The 13,116-nt window shown below is 40.8% G+C and overlaps 2 protein-coding genes and 1 long non-coding RNA gene across 5 annotated transcripts; 2 read left to right on the forward strand and 1 right to left on the reverse strand.

Annotated features, from left to right (window-relative positions):
• The first annotated feature begins 539 nt into the window (after nucleotides 1–539).
• On the forward strand, nucleotides 540–4,114 carry LOC125215043 (protein SUPPRESSOR OF K(+) TRANSPORT GROWTH DEFECT 1). Its single transcript, XM_048116335.1, has 8 exons — nucleotides 540–1,157; nucleotides 1,749–1,854; nucleotides 2,003–2,201; nucleotides 2,843–2,911; nucleotides 3,004–3,078; nucleotides 3,169–3,267; nucleotides 3,398–3,553; nucleotides 3,709–4,114. The coding sequence occupies exons 1-8, from the start codon at nucleotides 686–688 to the stop codon at nucleotides 3,832–3,834; spliced, it is 1,302 nt and encodes a 433-aa protein (XP_047972292.1). The 5' UTR covers nucleotides 540–685; the 3' UTR covers nucleotides 3,835–4,114.
• A 653-nt stretch (nucleotides 4,115–4,767) lies between these two features.
• LOC125214397 (protein SUPPRESSOR OF K(+) TRANSPORT GROWTH DEFECT 1-like) lies at nucleotides 4,768–8,812 on the forward strand. Of its 3 annotated transcripts, none has more exons than XM_048115403.1 (9): nucleotides 4,772–5,402; nucleotides 5,963–6,068; nucleotides 6,240–6,438; nucleotides 7,183–7,251; nucleotides 7,349–7,423; nucleotides 7,514–7,612; nucleotides 7,694–7,849; nucleotides 8,005–8,144; nucleotides 8,481–8,812. In XM_048115403.1, exons 1-8 carry the CDS (start codon nucleotides 4,931–4,933, stop codon nucleotides 8,128–8,130), a joined length of 1,302 nt encoding a protein of 433 aa, XP_047971360.1. In that variant the 5' UTR covers nucleotides 4,772–4,930; the 3' UTR covers nucleotides 8,131–8,144; nucleotides 8,481–8,812. The 3 variants fall into 3 exon arrangements, 2 of the variants coding, with proteins under 2 accessions (XP_047971360.1, XP_047971361.1); XM_048115404.1 differs by having other exon boundaries at nucleotides 8,516–8,812; XR_007175106.1 differs by lacking the exons at nucleotides 7,694–7,849; nucleotides 8,005–8,144; nucleotides 8,481–8,812 and having other exon boundaries at nucleotides 4,768–5,402; nucleotides 7,157–7,251; nucleotides 7,514–7,580.
• A 473-nt stretch (nucleotides 8,813–9,285) lies between these two features.
• Nucleotides 9,286–13,101, reverse strand: LOC125212969. The gene is made up of 8 exons (XR_007174804.1): nucleotides 12,697–13,101; nucleotides 12,253–12,462; nucleotides 11,978–12,189; nucleotides 11,635–11,835; nucleotides 10,931–11,528; nucleotides 10,373–10,858; nucleotides 10,152–10,260; nucleotides 9,286–10,045 (listed from the first exon to the last, which is right to left on the reverse strand). It is a non-coding gene; the product is annotated as an uncharacterized LOC125212969 (long non-coding RNA).
• Nucleotides 13,102–13,116: the final 15 nt, after the last annotated feature.

The raw sequence follows: 13,116 nt of genomic DNA on the forward strand, positions 1-13,116 counted from the left end.
TATATATACAACTATTTTTGACTTTGGGAATTCCAATATATCGGATATCAACATTCTTTACCAGTTCTTAGTAGGGCTGAAACCCACAAGTTCCGCTTTGGAAGAGCAATGTTGCTCTGATCTAACCGATTGAACCACAATCATATGAAAATAAAGGACTTGATCTAGTAAAATATCATTTTTTAATCTCCGTAAATAGATGTTTCTAAAGTACTGGTATATAGTGTTAAATTGACCCGATAGGATAGTAACGGATTTAAGAACATCCAATGCAAAAGGCCCAAAGTGAATGTGTAAGTAACTTGTCAATGTAGTGTACATCGAGTGACGTACAAGCATTTTAATAAAAAAATTAAAACAGCATGCTTTGGGAGGAGAGGGAGTATCAAAGACATTTTACACTAGGCCAATATACATATATGGCCCAAATAAGCTAACACAAAGTCCAATATATTTTAAAGCAAGGCCCATGTAAGAAAGCCCAATAAAGCGCGACGCGATTTCCATTTTGAAGTCAACAATTCATCGCGTCCATTTCCAATATCTTCCAAATCCACAGCAAAATCCCAATTTTGTTCTTTGCATCAGCTCCCAATTCACCGCGCCTCCAAAATCCGACGCGAAATTGAGCTGAAATCGACCAATTCGGCCTCGGGAAGAGCTCAATTATTTATGATCGGCGACGATGTATAGCAATTTCAAGGAGCAAGCGATCGAGTATGTCCGGCAAGCCGTCGCCGAGGATAACGCCGGAAACTACGCCAAGGCTTTCCCTCTCTACATGAACGCGCTCGAGTATTTCAAGACGCACCTCAAGTACGAGAAGAACCCTAAGATTAAGGAGGCGATCACGCAGAAATTCACCGAGTACCTGCGTCGGGCGGAGGAGATCCGCGCCGTGCTCGACGAGGGGGGATCGGGCCCCGCCGCGAATGGGGATGCGGCGGTGGCGACGCGCCCGAAGACCAAGCCCAAGGATGGGAAGGACGGTGAGGGGGAGGATGGCGATAAGGAGAAGCTTCGGGCCGGGCTCAACTCGGCGATTGTTAGGGAGAAGCCCAATGTTAAGTGGAATGATGTGGCTGGATTGGAGAGTGCGAAGCAGGCACTGCAGGAGGCCGTGATTCTCCCCGTGAAGTTCCCGCAGTTCTTTACTGGTATAATTTCGAGATTTTATTTTGAAATGCGTGCATTGCAAGAGTATAATGCGTGATAAAGTGATTACTTTATGGTAGTCTTTATGTGTTGCTTGGGTAATGGCTATCCTGTTTGCTCGTATTATGCCTGTTGTGATTTTAAACTGTGAATATGCGCTTGTTCTAAGAAAAGGTGGTCGAAATCACAATTTTAGGGCACGTAGATGGGCAGACATTGAGAGAGGTGGCATGGTTGTGAGTCAAATTGCTTGCAATTTTTGTTGCTCTGCTGCCTGTACGTGTTGTAATTCGTTCTCTTGCTCTAATACTGATAAGTTGATTTTGAAATCTTTGCGCTACTCATGCCATTTTCATCCTTACTATGGAAATGGATAATGGTATGAGGAAGATTTATATCATGAAAAGGGGTTACCCTTGTGGAAGAGACATTTATACTACTATTATGTATTTGTGTTAGAGATTTAGTTAAAGAGTTCCTTTTCTGTACCATGTATATATAATAGGTAGCGGAAGCACATTCTGTTTGGATCATGGTCAATTAGTTGAATGCCTAGCTCCTTATGTTTAATGTAATGCACTTTGTGTTTTTAGGTAAGAGGCGTCCTTGGAGGGCTTTTCTTTTGTATGGTCCTCCTGGAACGGGAAAGTCATACTTGGCCAAGGCTGTTGCCACTGAAGCTGACTCAACATTTTTCAGGTCATTTATCTTCCTTGATATATGTATTTTCTGCTTGCCGTTGATAGATGAATGACTGTTAAGCTTGCAATGTTCTTTAAAAGTATGTTATCTGGTTTTGATCTAATAGTTGTAAAGTTGGTAAATGATATCTATTGTTTTCTTTCAGTGTTTCTTCTTCAGACTTGGTTTCAAAATGGATGGGTGAAAGTGAAAAACTAGTTTCTAATCTCTTTCAAATGGCACGTGAAAGTTCTCCCTCAATCATATTTGTTGATGAAATAGATTCCCTCTGTGGACAGCGTGGGGAAGGGAATGAAAGTGAAGCATCTAGACGAATCAAAACAGAATTGCTTGTGCAAATGCAGGTAATTGTAGTTAAGGGTCCAAATGATTGAAAGTACACCCAGAAATTTCTTTGACATATCTTAAGAAGACCTCTCGGGAGAATTTCTCTCATTTATGAACATAAACACTGCATCTTAATGTGGGTTGCAAATTTTTACCTCTCAAACTTGTTGCTTCATTTGAATATGACCCTGGGACTTGTTGAGTGATTACAATCCTTTATTCTCGAACTCAAATTCTAATTTTCTACATTATGAATTTTCTGACTGTTGTTACATTTGAGATATTTGGAAATGGCTTGTCATTGTTGCAAGTAGTGTTAATTATTATGGGTTATTTTGAATCGTAAATGGTGAGGTTCTGTATGGAGTAATTATTATCCTGGATTTATTTTTGGTTTCTGTATTGGGAAAAGTTTGTATTCTTCTCATGCAGTTCACATGGGACAATATTATTTATATCGAACATCAGACTCCAACATTAAATGTAGAAAATAACTTTGAGCAAGCAACACTTCATAATAAATGTAGATTCGTAGGTTTCCTAGCTCTTTCCTGTAGTCCATGAGATGTATTTTGTCTGTGGTGGTTTTGGTTTGCCTATATCATTTGAAATGAAAATTTGACATTTTCCAGTTCTATTGTTATCTTTTATACATCAGGGGGTGGGACACAATGATGACAAAGTTCTTGTTCTTGCTGCCACTAACACTCCTTATGCTCTTGATCAGGTAATAGTTAGTTGCACTGTTGATGGTAGAAAATAGACATTTTTCATTCAACGTCGTTATTACTTTGTTATTAATATATATGTTTCATATAGGCTATAAGGCGGCGGTTTGACAAGCGTATTTATATCCCTCTACCAGATGTGAAGGCACGGCAGCACATGTTCAAGGTATGAAGGACTCTTTCATCTCACTAAGTGAAATGGAACCAGAACTAATTAAAGCTTAAAACAATCTTCTGTGGCTTGTTACTCTTGCAGGTGCATTTAGGGGATACTCCCCATAACTTGACTGAAAGCGACTTTGAAAGCCTAGCTCGTAAAACAGAAGGTTTTTCTGGTTCAGATATTTCTGTTTGTGTAAGTCTGCAACTTTTTATTTGTTGATGATGTTTAGATAGTCTCTGTACTAAATTTTCAGTGCTGCCGTTTTCAACGGAACCTGCACATGTCTTTTGAACTTGGAATTGATGCAAATGACTTTTAATAGGTTAAAGACGTCCTATTTGAGCCTGTACGGAAAACACAAGATGCAATGTTCTTCATCAAGACACCCAGTGGCTCATGGGTGCCATGTGGACCCAAGCAACCTGGTGCTGTCCAGATAACCATGCAGGAGCTTGCTGCAAAAGGACTTGCTGCACAGGTACCTACTTTAGTTGAAGCACATGTGTATATTGTAATTTGTGTAAAACATATGATGTTTAAATGTGAGTAAATGTACGTTGGTATATATTTCTGCACGGGCCTATTTCTCCTCATTAGCAACTAAATGCTGTCTATATCGTGATGCTTTTGTAGATCAACCCCCCTCCTATATCAAAAACAGACTTTGACAAGGTGCTTGCAAGGCAACGACCAACTGTGAGCAAATCTGATCTCGATGTGCATGAGAGATTCACAAAGGAATTTGGCGAGGAAGGCTGACGAACATTAGGTGTTTTAGCCTGCTACGACTTGTGTACCCGGTGACCTTTTGTATATTATGTTTTCTCTACCAAATTCAGATATTAGCCTCATCAGATGGGAAGGTTAGACGGCTTTGCATTTTCCTCTAGCATTTGGCCAGAAAAATGAGCTGACACTTCTCAAATTGCTGTACTTATTGTTATGTACAAACATACAAATTTAAAACTGCTCCAAGAAACGTTGTCAATATGGTGTGTTTGTGATTCTCGATTATCTTATTTTAGCAATTCTTACATTACATATTTGTGTTTAGAAAAGAGGTTCATATCATGCATTGTAAACTTGTAATGATATATGGCATCTACAGGAGTGAATGTGTCCTCTTTTTACATGATATATGGCACTTGGATGAGCAAACTGCAGGTGACATTTTTCTCCTCCTGGTACAGTCGATATCATTCCACCAGCAAACACGAAGGCGATGAGACTGTTGTTGTAGGCCGTTGTTCCGCCGATTTCCACGTATTCAGATCAACAGTGGCTAAAATAATATTTTGTCCGTCCCACTCTAAGTGAATCATTTTCATTTTTGGAATGTCCTATTTTAAATGACACATTTTTAAAAATAGAAAAATCACCATCTCTACTTTTTTTCCCTCTTATTTCATTTTTCCATTTAACTCACAAAACAACACTACATAAAGTCCTTGCCGGAATAAAAATGTTCCACTTAGAGGTGGGACGGAGGGAGTATACTCTATTTGTCGGATCAAAGTGTAGCAAATTTTGGGGGACGGAGGTAGTACTACTTTATATTAATATGAGAGAAATTTTTTCCTAAAATAGAAAATGTTTTATTATCAGAAATCTTGGACTAGTCCAATTCAGTGCAAGGCCCATATAAGAAAGCCCAATAAATCGAGACTGGATTTTAATTTTGAAGTCAACAATTCATTTCATCAATTCCAAAAAATCCCAAAGTCCACAGCGAAATCCCAAATTTGTTCTTCACATAATCTCCCAATCCACCTCGCCTCCAAAATCCGTCTCGAAATCGAGCTGAAATCGACCAATTCGGCCGCCGGGAAAGTTCAATTATTTATGATCGGCGACGATGTATAGCAATTTCAAGGAGCAAGCGATCGAGTATGTTCGGCAAGCCGTCGCCGAGGATAACGCCGGAAACTACGCCAAGGCTTTCCCTCTCTACATGAACGCGCTCGAGTATTTCAAGACGCACCTCAAGTACGAGAAGAACCCTAAGATTAAGGAGGCGATCACGCAGAAATTCACCGAGTACCTGCGTCGGGCGGAGGAGATCCGCGCCGTGCTCGACGAGGGGGGATCGGGCCCCGCCGCGAATGGGGATGCGGCGGTGGCGACGCGCCCGAAGACCAAGCCCAAGGATGGGAAGGACGGTGAGGGGGAGGATGGCGATAAGGAGAAGCTTCGGGCCGGGCTCAACTCGGCGATTGTTAGGGAGAAGCCCAATGTTAAGTGGAATGACGTGGCTGGATTGGAGAGCGCGAAGCAGGCACTGCAGGAGGCTGTGATTCTCCCCGTGAAGTTCCCGCAGTTCTTTACTGGTACAATTTCGCCATTGTATTTTGAAATGCGTGCATTGCAAGAGTATAATGTGTGACAAGTGATTGGTTTATGGTGGTGTGTATGTATTGCCTGGTTAATAGGTATCCTTGTTCGTATTAAGCCTGTTGTGGTTTTGAACTGTGAATATGCGTACGTGGTCGGAATCATAATTTTAGGGCACGATAGATTAAGGATAAGAGGTGGTGAGCACACATTGAGAAAGAGGGCATGGTTGTGAGTTCAAATTGCTTGCATTGTTTTTTGTTGTGCATAATGTAATTCGTTGTCTCTTGCTCTGATACTGATAACTGATAAGTTTATTTAGAGACTTATGTCAATTTCATCCTTACAATTGATAATGGTATGAGGAAGGATGGAAGATTTAACCTTCTGTTTATATCATGAGTAGAGATGTATTAATACTTTTGGGTATGGAACTTAACGAGGTCCTTTTCCGTAGCTGTGTACACAATAGAGGAAGCACATTCTGTTTAGAGCGTGGTCAATTAGTTGAATGCCCTGCTTGTTACGTTTAATGTAATGCACTTTGTGTTTTTAGGTAAGAGGCGTCCTTGGAGGGCTTTTCTTTTGTATGGTCCTCCTGGAACGGGAAAGTCATACTTGGCCAAGGCTGTTGCCACTGAAGCTGACTCAACATTTTTCAGGTCATTTATCTTCCTTGATATATGTATTTTCCTTGTGCTTTTGATAAATGAATGGATGCGAAGCTTGCAATGTTGCTTGAAATTCTGTTATCCGGTTTTGTCTTCCTTTCTTCTTTTTCAATGATCTAGTAGTTGTGAAGTTGTTAAACTGCATCTGCCGTTTTCTTTCAGTGTCTCTTCTTCAGACTTGGTTTCAAAATGGATGGGTGAAAGTGAAAAGCTAGTCTCTAATCTCTTTCAAATGGCACGTGAAAGTTCTCCCTCAATCATATTTGTTGATGAAATAGATTCCCTCTGTGGACAGCGTGGGGAAGGGAATGAAAGTGAAGCATCTAGACGAATCAAAACAGAATTGCTTGTGCAGATGCAGGTAATTGTAGTTACGGGTTGAAATGATTGAAATTAAGCCTAGAAATTTCTTTTGCATCTCTTAAGAAGATCTCTTGATAGAATTTCTATCATTCATGAACATGGATACCCTGCATCTAGAACTCTGCATCATAACATGGGTTACAAGTTTCGACCTCTCAAACTAGCTGCTTCATCTGAATATGACTTTGGGACTTGTTGATTGGTTTCAGCCCTTTATTCTCGAACTCAATTTTTAATTTTTCTACATTTTGAATTTTCCCTGTCGCTACATTTGAGATATATAGAAATGGCTTGTCATTATTGCAAGTTGGATTTATGGTGCGGATTCAAATATTATGGGTTATTTTGAACCAAAAATGGGGTTGATTGTATCGCTTTTTCCCTTCATTATTATCCTGGATTTAGTTGGTCTCTGTATTGGGAAAGTTTTTATTCTTCTCATGCTGTTCACTTGGGACATTATTATTTGATATTGAACACAAGACTTCAACATTAACTTTAGATAATACCCTTGAGCAAGAAACAGTACAAAATAAATGTGGATTGTATCTCAAAACTTCAGAAGTTATTTTATGTGATGTTCAGCTTACAAGTGTATAAGATGGCAATTAAGCTTAGATTCATAGGAATCCTAGCTCTATCCTGTACTGTTTGGTATGCGTCTGCTGGTTTTGGTTTGCCTATATCATTTCAAAAGAACTTCTGACACTTTCCAGTTCTATTGTTATCTTATATATATCAGGGGGTGGGACACAATGATGACAAAGTTCTTGTTCTTGCTGCCACTAACACTCCTTATGCTCTTGATCAGGTAATAGTTAGTTGCACTGTTGATGGTAGAAAATAGAAAATTTTCATTCAACTTCGTTATTATTTTGTTACTAATATATTTATATTTATTCGTATAGGCTATAAGGCGGCGATTTGACAAGCGTATTTATATCCCTCTACCAGATGTGAAGGCACGGCAGCACATGTTCAAGGTATGAAGCACTCTTTCATCTCACTAAGTGAAATGGAACCAGGACTAATTAAAGCTTAATACAATCTCCTGCGGCTTGTTACTCTTGCAGGTGCATTTAGGAGACACTCCTCATAATCTGAATGAAAGCGATTTTGAAAGCCTAGCTCGTAAAACGGAAGGTTTTTCTGGTTCAGATATTTCTGTCTGTGTAAGTCTGCAACTGTTTATTTCACATCGGAACCTGCCCATATCTTTTTGGACTTAGAATTGATGCGAATGACTTTAACAGGTTAAAGACGTCCTATTTGAGCCTGTACGGAAAACACAAGATGCAATGTTCTTCATCAAGACACCCAGTGGCTCATGGGTGCCATGTGGACCCAAGCAACCTGGTGCTGTCCAGATAACCATGCAGGAGCTTGCTGCAAAAGGACTTGCTGCACAGGTACCTACTTTAGTTGAAGCACATGTGTATATTGTAATTTGTGTAAAACATATGATGTTTAAATGTGAGTAAATGTACGTTGGTATATATTTCTGCACGGGCCTCTTTCTCCTCATTAGCAACTAAATGCTGTCTATACCGTGATGCTTTTGTAGATCAACCCACCTCCTATATCGAAAACAGACTTTGACAAGGTGCTCGCAAGGCAACGACCAACTGTGAGCAAATCTGATCTCGAAGTGCATGAGAGATTCACAAAGGAATTTGGCGAGGAAGGCTGACCGACGAACATGAGGTGCTTTAGCCTGCTAAGACTTGTGTACCTGGTGACTTTTGTATATTATGTTTTTTTCTACTGCATTCTGATATTAGCCTCATCAAACGGGAAGGTTAGACGGCTTTGCATTCTCCTCCAGCATTTGGCCAGAAAAATGTGCCGACACTTCCCAAATTGCTGTACTTATTGTTATGTACAAACATAAAAATTTAAAACCACTCCAAGAAACGTTGTCAATATGGTGTGTTATGTGATTCTTGATTATCTTATTTTAGCAATTCTTACATTCCATATTCGTGTTTAGAAAAAAGGTTCATTACGTAGTAAATTTGTAATGATATATGGCATCTACAGGAGTGAACGTGTCCTCTTTTTTCGCACGTCTATAGATTTCAATGGTGACGAGGCACTACCCTCGCGCTCGGATGAGCAAGCTGCAGGCGACACTTACTCCTTCTGGTATGCGAAGGCAGGAGAGACTGCTGTTGCTGGTCGCTGTTCTGCCATTTTTCATGTATTCAGATCAACGGTTGCTGATGATGGTAGTGGAGTAGCTGCTATAAGAGACTCAAAGAAATAGTTTCTCTCTTTGTCCACAAAAAATAGTCCCATTTTTTCATTTTGACCCTCCATGTAAATTTGTCTCATTTTTTAATCTATGAAAACTTTCTCACCGCGTTTTCTCTTTTCCTTTCCTATCTTATCCATTTTTTTCTCTCATAATTTACTAATTGCATGTTAAGATCCGTGTTGTCCACAAATGAAATTATTTTTCGTGTACGAAGGGAGTTTATCACATAATTAGTTGTTATTGACCAAGTAAAACCATTAGACATCAATCATATTTGCTGAGATATATCTTGCTCCAAATGGATGTAACTTCAATATTATGATAATAGTCTGATGATATATTATATACATGGACTACTTCAATCCAATTCTCATACTTCAAATTTCTTGATTAATTGTTATATTTTGTACTTGAAAAACTAATTAAATTTGGAATCACACATCAAGAATACTAACAGAAGCCGGCTTCAGAATTCCATTTGGAATCATACATTTATACTTAATCAATTATCTGAAAATGCTGCATGATGTTTTGTACTCAGGCAAAAAGTTTATGAAAGCCGGCTTGAAAAACTAGTTTCAGCACAAACTCTAAGTGTATAAATTATACAAACAATCATATAGCCAACACAACACCACCACCATTTGTCCTCCCTAAAAACACTCATTTTAGCAACATGGATGTGGTGAAACTCTTTACCTTACTTCTCTTGTTTCGATTCGCACTAGCGAATGGAGACGGTCTTACTAGAAAGGTACGTACGAACTGCATGAACTCATACTACTGATACGTGCACCAGTACAACGTCGTGCCTGTGCACTACACGCGACTAATGTTTCCCCTCGTTTTCTTGAATCATGCAGCATTATGTAGTTTACATGGGTGACCACTCGTTCGAGGACTCAGAGTCAGTGATCACAGCTAACCATGAGATGCTTACCTCGGTAATGGGAAGGTAAAGCTTTGAGCTTTTTCCATCTGTGAGCAGAAACCGAAAAACGAATATGCTAAAACCATACTGGAATTGACATCTCTTTTGCTGGTTCACTTTTCAGTCTTGAGGGGGCGCAGGGTGCAACGGTCCACCATTATACGAAGACATTCAGAGGCTTCTCCGCAATGCTAACCTCGGATCAAGCAAGAAAGCTCCAAGGTTTGTCCATTCCTGAATTCAATATCTCTTGCAAGAATAATCTGTGTTCTGATAACAATTTGTTTCTTTTGACTGCAGAGAGTGACTCAGTAGTGTCTGTGTTCGAGAGCAAGACAAGCCGCATCCATACAACACACTCATGGGAATTTCTTGGTGTAACCAACTTGGAAAATAGCTATCAATCGTTGATGGACTCTACATCCGACATGATCATTGGAGTTATTGATTCGGGTACATGCCTCCTCTAGAATTTCTGTTTATATGTTAATCAACTATAGAACGAAAAAATGAATGATCTTACGTTTAGGGGTGTGGCCCGAGTCCAAGAGCTTCAACGACTATGGACTTGCTCCAGTTCCCGAGAAATTCAAGGGGGTGTGCTCAACCGGTGAAAACTTCACTCTGTCAAACTGCAACAGGTAAAATAAGCATGCTCATATTTTCACAGTTTACTTGTTTATGATGGATGCATTGTGATTGATTCCTATTTGCAGAAAAATAGTAGGAGCCAGATTTTACTACCAAGGAATTGTAGCAGACGTCGGGCCTCTTGAATCGTTCAACGAGACATTTTTCCTGTCGGCCAGAGACTCTGATGGTCACGGAACGCACACTGCATCCACCATTGCTGGCTCAGAAGTTCCCAACATCAGCGTGTTCGGAATAGGGAAAGGCACTGCGAGAGGAGGCGCGCCAAGAGCTCGACTGGCAATCTACAAGGCTTGCTGGTTTGGCTTCTGCAGTGATGCGGACATCCTCTCCGCGATGGATGATGCAGTCAGTGATGGCGTGGATGTTATATCAATGTCGCTCGGACCAGATCCGCCACAGTCTGTCTACTTCGGAGATTCAAATTCCATTGGAAGCTTTCACGCGTTCCAGAGAGGAGTAGTCGTTTCTGCATCCGCTGGTAACAGCTTTCTCCCCGGAACTGTGACCAATGCTGCTCCGTGGATCCTCACTGTCGCAGCGAGCACCATGGATCGCGAGATACAGAGTAATGTATATCTAGGAAATTCACAACTTATAAAGGTAATCAATCAATCAATCATATAAACACCTACATTGATTAGATAATACCTGTTATTCTTCATGCTTCTGATATCAAGTCTTGCTTGTTTGAAGGGTTTTAGCATAAACCCTTTTCAGATGAACAACTTCTACAGTTTAGTGGCCGGGAGTGCAGCAGCAGCGGCTGGGGTTCCCTCTGCAAACGCGAGGTACTTTCCTTATTCCCACTCTTGAATCTTCGCGACTCTGATTCTGCTTTATCTGCCAGTTTTTGTAAGAGCGACACGCTAGATCCGGCTCTGGTTAAGGGGAGGATCGTTGTCTGCTCGCTCGAAGAAATTCTTGATTCACGAAATGAAAAGGGTGCTACGGTGAAACAAGCCGGTGGTATGGGGATAATTCTGGTCGATCCACTAGCTGAAGACATCACATTTCAGTTTGAAATCCCAGGCACTGTAATCAGCATTCAAGAAGCAGGAAAGCTTCAAGCATACATGGTTTCGAACAAGTAAGTTCGACTTTCGTCTATCTAAACATCATTCAAGCAATCGACATTCAATTCATTTACTATTTGTTGTAACTTGTAACAGAAACCCAGTGGCTAGAATATCCCAGACAGTGACAGTTCAGCCGACTAAACCAGCGCCCCAGGTGGCATTGTTCTCGTCTGCAGGGCCGAATGTCATCAGCCCGGATATAATCAAAGTATGTGTTTATAAGTAGTTTTCAGAAACAAACAAGTGGAGAAGAGATAAAAAGCTCATATCTTTCACCTTTTGATTTTCAGCCGGATATAACAGCACCAGGCGTGAACGTGCTGGCAGCGTGGTCTCCCTTGGCAACTGAGAACACGGCTGGAAGAGCAATCGACTACAACATAATCTCGGGCACTTCAATGTCCTGCCCCCATGTTTCAGCGCTTGCTGCTATTGTCAAATCTGTCCATCCTTCGTGGAGCCCTGCAGCGATCAAGTCTGCGATAATGACAACAGGTAACGTTTAAACTAAGCCTGTAACGTGCTTCATGTTCTAACTCTGTCCATTTTGTTGTAGCAACGACTCAAGACAACGTTAGGAGCTCGATTAGAAGACATCCGAATGGCACTGAAGCCTCACCTTTCGATTATGGATCCGGCCATGTCAATCCGGCTGCAGCAGTCGACCCCGGATTGGTTTATGATTTTGACAGCAGCGACGTCATTGATTTCCTGTGCAGCACCGGTGCAAGCCCTGGTCAGCTGAAGAACCTCACCGGTGAGACGACATACTGCAGGAACATCACAGCATCCTCGTATGACTTCAATTATCCGTCAATTGGAGTCTCGGACCTGAAAGGGAACGTATCAGTGCATAGAACAGTTACGTATTATGGGGAAGGGCCGGCTGTTTACAAGGCGGAAGTAGACTCTCCCGCTGGTGCATACATCTCAGTCTCTCCGAACGAACTAAGCTTCAAACAGACGGGGGAAAAGATGTCTTTCGTGATAAATTTCACGCCCTACAAAGGCAGCAACGAGAACTTCGTGTTTGGAGCTTTGACATGGACTGATGGAACGCACGTCGTGAGGAGTCCGATTGCTGTCAACATCTCTCTCTAGGAACTGTGTGAGTGAGGCAAGGAAACACATTCAAACAGCTCATGTAATTTTCATTGAATTCAACCTCATCAAAATGTAACCAAGTTTGCAATCGAAAACATTGTGTCATTTATAATCCTATATTATTCAACATAGAAATACACTTTCAAGTTTCACAGAGCAGAGATAGATCCAAAATCAATTCATGCTTCCCCTATCATAAATTCATTAATGCTTGTAGTTTGTAAGAGAAATTACCAGAAAATCCACACAAGATCAGAAGCCTCTGCTGAAGTGGTGGAATCTATTCGAACCGAATGCAATAGCTGGCCTTTGGACGAGCCGAGAAAGGATGGCTTCCTTCTGTTCGTCCCTCTGATAAATATCATCGCGTACATCATTCGTATCTGGCTGATATACTGCAACCCCTCAAACGGGCCGAGAACAGTTCCGACATCTTCTTGACAGCACAATCCGTGAGCAACATTCTTCACTCTATCTCATGAAACACTCCCCATCATCCAAATTTCCATTCTTGACAGCATAATGGTTGTATCAGAAACATCTCTCTGCAGAAATTCATCAAACAGGTTAGGCGCATTCATGTAATATGAAAACTGTTCCACCATTATATAACACAGCTACAATTTTCAATCCATTATAACTATGATTTGAGAT

The sequence above is a fragment of the Salvia hispanica genome, chromosome 3 (assembly GCF_023119035.1).
Source record: "Salvia hispanica cultivar TCC Black 2014 chromosome 3, UniMelb_Shisp_WGS_1.0, whole genome shotgun sequence".
In the NCBI taxonomy this organism is placed as follows: Eukaryota; Viridiplantae; Streptophyta; class Magnoliopsida; order Lamiales; family Lamiaceae; genus Salvia; species Salvia hispanica.